This window comes from Scophthalmus maximus, chromosome 5, assembly GCF_022379125.1.
Source record: "Scophthalmus maximus strain ysfricsl-2021 chromosome 5, ASM2237912v1, whole genome shotgun sequence".
Lineage (NCBI taxonomy): Eukaryota > Metazoa > Chordata > Actinopteri > Pleuronectiformes > Scophthalmidae > Scophthalmus > Scophthalmus maximus.
The window spans coordinates 27,352,501-27,362,500 of NC_061519.1; the positions used below are offsets into that span (position 1 = coordinate 27,352,501).

A 10,000-nucleotide genomic window follows, 5' to 3' on the forward strand; every position below is an offset into this window, starting at 1 on the left:
AGATACACAGACAGATACACAGACATACAGACAGACAGATACACAGACAGACAGACAGACAGACAGATACACAGACATACAGACAGACAGATACACAGACAGACAGACAGACAGATACACAGACAGATACACAGACAGACAGACAGTCAGATACATAGACAGACAGACAGACAGACAGACAGACAGACAGAGAGACAGACAGAGAGACAGACAGACAGTCAGATAGACAGACAGACAGACAGACAGACAGACAGACAGACAGTCAGATAGACAGACAGACAGACAGACAGACAGACAGACAGACAGACAGACAGACAGACAGATAGACAGACAGACAAGACAGATAGACAGACAGACAGACAGACAGACAGACAGACAGTCAGATAGACAGACAGACAGACAGACAGACAGACAGACAGACAGTCAGATAGACAGACAGACAGACAGACAGAGAGACAGAGAGACAGACAGACAGACCGTCAGATAGACAGACAGACAAGACAGATAGACAGACAGACAGACAGACAGACAGACAGACAGACAGACAGACAGAGAGACAGACAGACAGACAGACAGACAGACAGATGGACGGACAGGGGTGAAAACATAACCTCCTGGGCGGAGGTGATTCAACCAGATGATATTTGTGGGAGCAGCTGTGACGTGAAGACATAAAACATAATGACCTGAACACTGAGCTCACTTCAGAACACGGGAGCGGTTTGTAAAGACGGACTGAAGAAGTCTCAGGCCTCCACCTGAGATCTAATTAAAATGTTAAACTATGTGTAATTGACGCCCTGAGGCCTGACGTGATCCCGACCATCAGAGCGTGTTGTGTGTTATTAGGGTCAGAATGAAAGTGAATCATCTTTCGTGCTTCACATACTTCACCCTGTCAAACCACTTCACCGCCGAATGTTCCTGAACAAACGACAGTCACTCTGCAGACGAGTCGGCTCGTATGTTCTGTCCTTTGATTCGTCGGGTTGTTGTAATCTGAGCTCCTTCTTCTACCATTCATGTTGACAGTTGTTTTAGTTTCAGGCAAATCTCAACACAAACACACGACACATACTTTTGATTCAGGATATTATTATCTTTGATGCGCATCACAAATAAACGATATAAAACTGTAGAACATAGATTTAGATCTTATATTTGCTTTCGTGTCAAAATAATCCAGTAGACTGTTTCTGTTCGTGTTCGTCCAGTGGAACGTAGCAACCAGGATCAGTTCGTGGTGAATTCGACAAACTTCATTTATCAAAATCATAAACAAATAAAGACTTGAGTTTATTATTCTCCGTCAGACCTGGTGACACTGGATAAAACCATCATCCTCTCAGATCTGACGGCTCTTTGTACAGAAGAGTATCAGGGGCCAAGCACCAGGGACAAAATGAGAGGAGGAAGATTTTTTATTATGATCTTGTATTTGAGAATAAAGTGAAAATGTGTTATTGACATTTTTGCCAGGTCCAGGCAACCGGTGTTCTCGCGGCGTATGGTCCTTTAAAGAGATATGAGAGTCACATTATTGATTAGTTTAATAACTGAATAGTTCAGACGAGATATAAACAAACATCACGATCTGAGATATCATCTAACAGAAGTTACTAGATCGTAGATCGTGGCTCGGTTGATTGAGAAGATAAATTGTGACCCAGAAGTTCTTTTTAGCAGCAACCAAAACAACCGGATGTTGATGTTTTGTTAGCCAGCGTGCTAAGCTAATGCTAGCTGCGGACCAAGTTGGAAAGTTGCGGTATTATTATCATTGACGGCTGAACGTGGAACGATACGGGACAACGTGTGTCCTGACACGATAACGTCCAACTGCAAACCACCGTTAGTGAATTTTGAGAGCCGCGCAGTTAGCGCAGCTAGCATAGCTTTGCTAACGTTAGTTAACGTGGATGTGTGACAGCTGAACTGGAACCGCAACGCGGCCGTTTAGGACTATTTCAACTTTAATCTCGACTTTTCGACTTTATTCTCGGAATGTTAAATAATACAAAACGTTTTAAATCTTCCCCCTCATGTTTTCTTCTTGTGCCTGGCCCTAATACTCTTGCGTATGTTTGAGTTTGTAGTTCTCAAGATTCCTGGACACTTCTGACACGCGGTTATAACACCACAATGTCACCGGTTGTAGATTCTGTACAAACACAACGTTCGTTTTCAGATTTAAATAAATTATCCATCACAGAAGACTTCACTCTTCTCCAATGTTAATGTCACGTATCTTTACAGAAAACAAGCCTCAGTTATTCAACAAGGCAGCGACTGACTGTAGTTTCTATCAAACAGGAGAACAAGTGCATTTATTTGGGACTATTTTCAGACAAGACAATAAAAACATAAACCACAGTCGTATGACTCGTGACTCACCCCTGGAACTGGACCGAGTAGAGGACGGACGTGTTGCACGCGTGCTGCAGGGGGCGCCACCTCAGTGTGTGCCTCATGTCCACGGACTCCATGGAGATGGGGTCGGGAGGCCGCAGCATCCACACGTCTGCTGGCACATGGAGGTCAGACATGTAAATCTGATTTTACTAACGTCGAAATTCCGATTTCCGATATTATATTGGAACAATAAACCCGAGTTCCGAGTTTTGAGGTACAATGAAACGCAGCTTCAGTATAATCTCGGAACGCGGAACAGTTACGACCTCTGAGTCGGAAATTGCAACTGGAAGGTCGAAAAAAAAATCACCAGCCCGACTTCCGGGTTCGGAGATCAGAGTTCCGAGGTGTAATTGAACGCAGCATTAACATGTGGTCGAAAACCCCTGCAGATTTGTTCTGGAGACCCCGTTTTTGTGAAAACCCCTGCATAACTGCAGGGAGACCCCGTTCTAAACTTGGACCATAAGAATTTGTGTTTATCCACCTTAGGTTATCTATCTAGGCCACATTTACACGAGACACATCATTCATTTAGTTGAAGCAAATTCTGTAAGTTTCAGTTTATTCAAAAATCACATTCAGGTGAACAATTTGATGTTTTTCTTTTTCTTTACAGTGTATTTATATTCCCGGGTCAAACAGCTCCAGTTGCTTTTGACTGTGTGACCTGATAATGTGACAGTGAACTCACCGTGCAGCAGCATCGTGACCGTCGTCAGCAGCAGAACCACAGACCGCCTCGGTGTCATGACCACGACGCTCAGGTCCAGAGGAAGAGGAGGAAGGAAGACGGTCGGGCCACGTCCATGTTCAAAACCCACCACCAGTCAACCGGTCCAGGACAGAAGGTACGATCCACCAAGGAGAAGCTGTTAGTTGTGTTTGGTTTTCATGTGGTGCACATTTTGGATCCGTCCTTCACTTTCATCCAAGAGGTGAATAAAAACACCCTGAAGGTCGAAGGTTCAGCTGTAGATCCACATCCTCCAGAGTCTAAGTTCATTTCAGCTTCTCACACCTGAACATATGAAGCCATGTGAGTGTCGCAGCGATCTGAGAAGTGTGTGTGTGTGTGTGTGTGTGTGTGTGTGTCCTGGGCCGCGGAGCCGGTCGGACTCGTTCTCAGTTCCCTCTTCGGGGCGTCGAGCTGTCAGATGATGATTTACAGGTCAAATCTCGCAAACACACCTGAAGAAATGTGAATCTGACACATAAGATAAAATGCAAAAAAAATAATTATATGAATGAAGTGTAGAGTAACGATAAAATGGATCAACTCTATGGAAACAGGTTACAAGCTTTTTAAAATATATATACACAATATACATTGCTCCTTGAAAATATGTGCAAATGTAAGTTTTCTACGTTTTTTACCAATATTTTGTATTATTATATTTCTTTATTAAATAAGAACCTGTTTAGTAATATGATACTGGTTTGTAGTAACTGGGTCACGTGACATGGAAGTTACCGGAAGAAATCTTAATTCTTCCATCCGTCAAGATTGTTAATTTGACAAAGTTACAAATACAGTAGAAAGAATTTTTCTCCATCTTCAATTTTAAAAAATGCCATTTGTCTCGTATGAAAAATTTGACTCAGGTTTCAACAGTCAATGTGCTTATTGTCACACCAGTTATGATTGTATGACGAAGTTAAGTCAGAGACAGCTAAGTACAATGGTGAGATGAATATACACAAGAGATTAAAATGTGTATTTACTAAAATGATTATAGATTCATATATTAATAATACTCGGTCAGTATATAGACATAATCAGAACAAACATCCCTCCGCCAACGCCCAACAGTCCGTACACGACATCAGGCTGCAACAAATCTCTTTCACTCTCAATGTGTCCGATTGTTTTCATCTTGAATTATTCTCTGGGATGAAAATGTTAAAAAAGCAAAACAATAAAAAACGTTCTGGCTCCGCCCCTTTGTCCAGATCTTTCTTGATCCATGTTCCACCAACGTCTGTGTTGGGATTCAGGATTCGTGATGTTTGTTCAGTAGTTTGTGTGAATATGCTCATTTGTGCTACGATGAATGATGAATATGAAATATGACTGAGCCGCAGCTCAGCAGGTTGAGCAGGTTTTGTTTCACGATGATGAGTGACGAGTCTATTTACATGCACACCTGCTTTGTATTTTTAATATTCAGACTTTAAACCTGAATTGAGTTGGAACTGGATAAATAAATACTGCACGGAAATTCAACTGAAGTCAACAAGTAAATGTAAAATCAATCAGACAGACAGACAGTGTCAGTGTAATCACTATCATACAAAAATCATTAGTTTCCACATTCAAATACTAACACTTGATTATTGATTGATCATTAAAAATGTAGAATACTTTTCTTCTGTTTGATTACCGGACATTTTATTTCTGTTCCTTTTCTTTGTGACTGAATGTTCGGCCTCGTCTGCTTCACTCAGAGGAGACAAGTCGAGTGTGTGAAGACTTTGAACTCTGATGATGAGCAAACACGAAACTGTCTCCAGCCATAAAACCATAAAACACGACTCACACAACCTGTGGAAACACACGCACACACACGCACGCACACATACACACACACAGACACACACACGCACGCACACACACACAAACACACACACACACACACAGACACACACACGCACACACACACACACACACACACAAGGCCGTCGCTGTGTGACTGCTCACTTCCTGTCACATCTTTGTCTTCATCCCTTCACCCACTAGTTTATTTCCATTCCTCAGAGCTCAGTCCTTATTATTATTATTATTATTATTATATTCAATCAAGCTGCACCAAATCTCTCACACTCATAGAACCAGTCCACTTAATAAGTCTGATTGTTTCTTCATCAAGATCCATGAATTATTCCCTGAGAAAAATCTATCTCCTATCTTAGAATTTAAAAAAGAAGATGGACGACATGAAGTCAAATCCTCATGACCGCCCCCTGGTGTCTGGCGGCAGTACAGGTCATAAGCCCCGCCCCCTCCATGTCATGTGAGGTCGTTCATGTTTCTAATCACTTTGCTTCTCAGAAGTTATTTGATGATTTAAAAACGGGGCGGGGACGTCGCGATTGACAGCTGAGACTGACTCAGGATTGGTCGAGAGCGTGTGTGTGGGCGGGGCCTCGACACCTCGCCTCCATGAGCTGCTCCAAATGGCCTCAACAGTGCAAGATGGCGGTGTGGAGATACGTCATCCTACATTTACCGTCTATGTTCGAGACTCACCAGTGAAACACTGAGGCGAAGCAAATATTCCGCCCAATGAAATTATACACAAAGTCAATGCAAAGACGCGAGTAGACGCAAATAACGCTCTCGCACTCGCTTGAGTTAAAATGTTTATAATATGTGACACGATGTCGCAAAAAACAATCAGTAAGTAAGAAAACACAAATGATCCTGCGGCCAAACTCGCACGAGTAACGCAACGCAAACATTCTCTTCTGGAGTGAACGCAGCGTAAGTTCTTCATCTGGACGTTCAAACCTTCATTGTCTCTTCACTTCTGAACTTCCTTTTCTCAGCCTCCATCGCTGGTCCACAGCAGGAAGAACGTGAAGGATGAACTTCACTTCGAGGACGGAAGTGACGTTGAGCAGCCGAGGGGGGAAACGTCGCTGCAGTGAAAATGTTTATCTCCTCGTAAACAGCTGCTGGTTCACTCGATTTCAGTTTCTGCTCCCGATGCCCCGACAACAACAACAACAACAACAACAACAACAACAACATGTCTATATGAAAACCATCTGGAATCCGTGTGGTACATTAGCAACACCCTAGTTGTCAAATCCAAGCATCCCATAGAAAGGCTAATAACAACTACCCCCCACAATCACCATGGCAACCCATCGATCAGCAGAAATCCTCCACCTGGCCTTTGGTGACCAGGTACAACTGAGTCATCGGCACAAAGTCCATGTGTCCAGGACTCGGAGCTCTTCTGGTGTCGCGGCTGTGGTTTAGTGTTTGAACGATGTTGGCACACAAACAGATCGTGTTTGTCTCGTCCTGTATTTGGACTCCTGCGCTGGGACCTGTGGACGGCTCCTCAGGTCTATCTGAGGCGCGTCCGAAGACTCACTGTCATCGTCACCCTGATCGGTACAGGTGGGCGGCGGGGTGCGGCTCGCAGCCGTTTATGACCCGGTCAGGGTGTAAAGTCCTGTACGAGCCGCACACCTCAGATGAACAGGTAGGACAGAGACCAGAGCGTCCAACAAGCTGCAACTGCTCCAGAACTCACTTCCCCTCAGCAGACCGACCTCCAGGCCCCGTGACCCGCGTCTCAGAGGTTCCGCCCGAAGGCTTCGTTTGGACCGTCTGCGGCGGTCGGATTTCCTCTGAGCGGCTTTTCTGAAAAAAAGCTGCCATCATGTCGACGGCTGTGGAAGCGACCGGGCTCATCATGTGCATCATCAGCTGGCTGGTCACCGGAGCCTCGCTGGCCAACGACTACTGGAAGATCTCCACCGTGTCCGGCAGCGTCATCATCTCCGTGAGGGAGTTTGAGAACTTGTGGCACACCTGCGCCGAAAACAGCGCGGGTATCGCAGAGTGTCGGGACTTTGAGACGCTGCTCGGCCTCCCCGGTAAGACGAGGAACAATGACGCACACTGAGAAAACTGTTTCTCAGCAGTCTCTTTAAAAACTGTTTTCCAAATTAAGATGAAGACTGTGTTAGAATACAACAAGTACAAATGTGCTAAATCCGAACACGTTCGAAAGAGAAAATATCTTAAAGGCTTCCCCCTTCTGGCAACGGGCAGAACTGCAGGGCAAGAAGTTGACTAAAAAAACAATCTCAAAGAACCTTTCATTTCAATTTCCACAATAACATTTTTAAAGTAGCATAACAGTAGACCTTTAATTTCATGTTTCTAATATTATTCATATTTGATTGGACTATTGAATGCTCAGTGTATTTCAGTGGAGGAAATAGTGAGTTAGATTTGTCTCAAAAACAAATCTCTGATTTCTTTAAAGGTCTTTAAGTCAAGTTCGCTTCCTGTTGTTGTGTACAATGTGGCTATAACATTTTTTCGGCCATTCAAATTAACAAAAAAAATATATCAATAAATGTTGCGCTGCTGCGCTGTATTTAATATGATGTCACGATGTAAACTTACCCTGAGCTGAAGCAAAAATACTTGTTTTGCTTTTAATTTGGTTTTCACAGTATTCTTCAATGTGTAAAAGTCAGCGACATATTCATATTCATAGTCTTTAATACAAGACAGTTATGTATATGAGGTGGAAACTCGTTGTTGAAAGATATTAAATGATACAAAAAATGAAGATAAAAGTGTAAGACCAAATATAACATGTCAGATTATAGATATTTTATGATCTTTCTTTTGTTGAGATGCTTGAACTAACTAACTGGATGGATGCTAAAGTTTGATAGATCTGATTTCTTCACTTCTATTATTATTAATTAAATGTTTGTTTTTTTAAATCTCATCAAATCTGTTGCTCATGTGGCAATATTTCTGAATATGTCTAAAGGTTAGAAAGGATTTTACAACCGTGAGTTTCCCGCCTGAAAACGAGATGAAGGTCAGTTGCGGCTCGGACTGAACACTTCCACCAGCCTGTCGTCTTCTTATGCTTTATTGAGAGGGGAGTCAATGCATCAGTCGATTTCTTTCCCATCTGTGATTATTATCATTTGGACGCCATTTTGAGCTCCCTCCTCCACTGACAGTAAAATGGAGGGAAAGTAAGAGGCGGCCAGTGTCGCTCGGTTCCCTCTTGAGTTTTTCCTCATTGAGTTGAAGCAACATTGACACAAGACTCAGCTCATGTTCAGTGTCTTCTGAGGTTTTTTCCACTCGTATTTGAAATGAATAGTCTGCGACTTTGATCCAGCGGGAGTTTGTAGAACTGGAGTCGGTGTTTTTTATTAGCTGAAACTAAAGGCCTGTGATTGGTTTAGAAAAGAAAACACTTGATTTGATTCAGAAATAAGAACGTTGAAGTTCAGGTCAGTGGGATCGTTTCTGTACCGCCTGACTCCGCCCACTTGGGGACAACTGTTCGTCTGAGGCTCATAAAGAGGCGCAGCAGTGTTTTATGTCGGTTACAGGTCATTTTGTTAATAAATGACTTGACCAGTGCTGTAAAACTCTCTCACACACTCTCACACACACTCTCACACACACACACACACACACTCGCACACACACGCACACACGCACGCACACACGCACGCACACACGCACGCACGCACACACACACACACACACACACACACTCTCACACACACACACACACACGCACGCACGCACGCACGCACGCACGCACGCACGCACGCACACACACACACACACACACTCTCACACACACACACACACACACACACACTCACACACACACACTCTCACACACACACACACACACACACACACTCACACACGCACGCACGCACACACGCACGCACACACACACACACACACACACACACACACTCTCACACACACACACACACACACACACACACTCTCACACACGCACGCACGCACACACACACACACACACACACACACACACACACACACACTCTCACACACACACACACACACACACACACACACGTCACTGTACTTCCAGTTCGTCTTCTTCGTTAAACCCTCAACTCTTTGGTTCTTGTGTCCGATCGGGAGCGAAGTGTGAACAGTTTGAACAGTGAACAGCGTCTGTGTGTGTGTTGTTCTTAGAATGAGTTGTACGTGATATATCTATATGACCTATACTGCAGCCAGGCACCAGGGGGCGATCAGGAGCGTTTGACTTCATGTCGTCCATCTTCACCATTGTGAGACTGATCGTTTTTAGACATTTTCACTGATTTGCCAGAAAGTAATTGTAAGTGCACCTATATGGCACCACATCACATCTTCTCCACTGGAGGAGCATCCGTTAGGAAACTTCCCCACATTCTCACGTATGTAGGAACTCCCTTCACAGCACTGCCTCACATTTCATGTACTGGAGGGGCACTTCATCATGTTGTCTCACCTGTAGCAGAACCGCACACAGCACTGCATCCCATCCTCTCCACTGTGAAGGGCTGGGCACCCTCTGGGGCAGTGTCATGTAGGGGCGGCACAGAGGCACCTCACAACGGCACCCTGTTCCATCGGAAGGGCACCCTATAGGGAACGTCAAGTTTGGACCACTGTAAAGACACATCATCATAATTTATTGCATGAAAGGTCACTCAATCATTTTTTTACCACGTGAAGGTCAGCCAACAGGGAACTGCCTCTCGTTTTTCGCCACTCTAGAGGGAACTTTAGTGACGTGTTTTCAACCATGGAGGAACTGGAGGCAAAGGCGAAACAGTTTGCTTAGATTTGTCAAAAACATCAGCGTCCAACAAGGAAAACCAAAACATCTGGACCACGTCTGGTCAGCGTGGGAACGTTCAGCTGGAAACTGTACAGGAGCTCCTCGTGGCCAAATCCTCCTGAATCCAAAAGTAGTTTCATGTCACTTGATGAATTAATAAGAATCATAACAGCCATTTGAATCCTGACGAACAGAGCAGCGGTGAGGAGGGA

General features: G+C 44.1%; 2 protein-coding genes across 5 annotated transcripts in view; one reads left to right on the forward strand and one right to left on the reverse strand.

Moving 5' to 3' along the window:
• Positions 1-4,866, reverse strand: part of crfb16 (cytokine receptor family member B16) — a 7,918-nt gene extending 3,052 nt beyond the window's left edge. Inside the window, exons 1-3 of one of the 4 annotated variants that reach the window (XM_035634156.2) lie at positions 4,797-4,866; positions 3,107-3,433; positions 2,395-2,524 (exon numbers count right to left, since the gene is read on the reverse strand). In XM_035634156.2, the coding sequence (XP_035490049.2) occupies positions 2,395-2,524; positions 3,107-3,164 (188 nt within the window). In that variant the 5' untranslated portion in view covers positions 3,165-3,433; positions 4,797-4,866. Of the gene's footprint in view, positions 1-2,394; positions 2,525-3,106; positions 3,620-4,796 lie in introns of all 4 variants that reach the window. The other 3 variants (XM_035634159.2, XM_035634155.2, XM_035634157.2) reach the window with 3 other exon arrangements.
• A 1,729-nt stretch (positions 4,867-6,595) lies between these two features.
• cldn15la (claudin 15-like a) overlaps positions 6,596-10,000 on the forward strand; it is a 4,510-nt gene continuing 1,105 nt past the window's right edge. Inside the window, exon 1 of the mRNA XM_035634178.2 lies at positions 6,596-7,026. Within this exon, the coding sequence (XP_035490071.1) occupies positions 6,810-7,026 (217 nt within the window). The 5' untranslated portion in view covers positions 6,596-6,809. The remainder of the gene's footprint in view (positions 7,027-10,000) is intronic.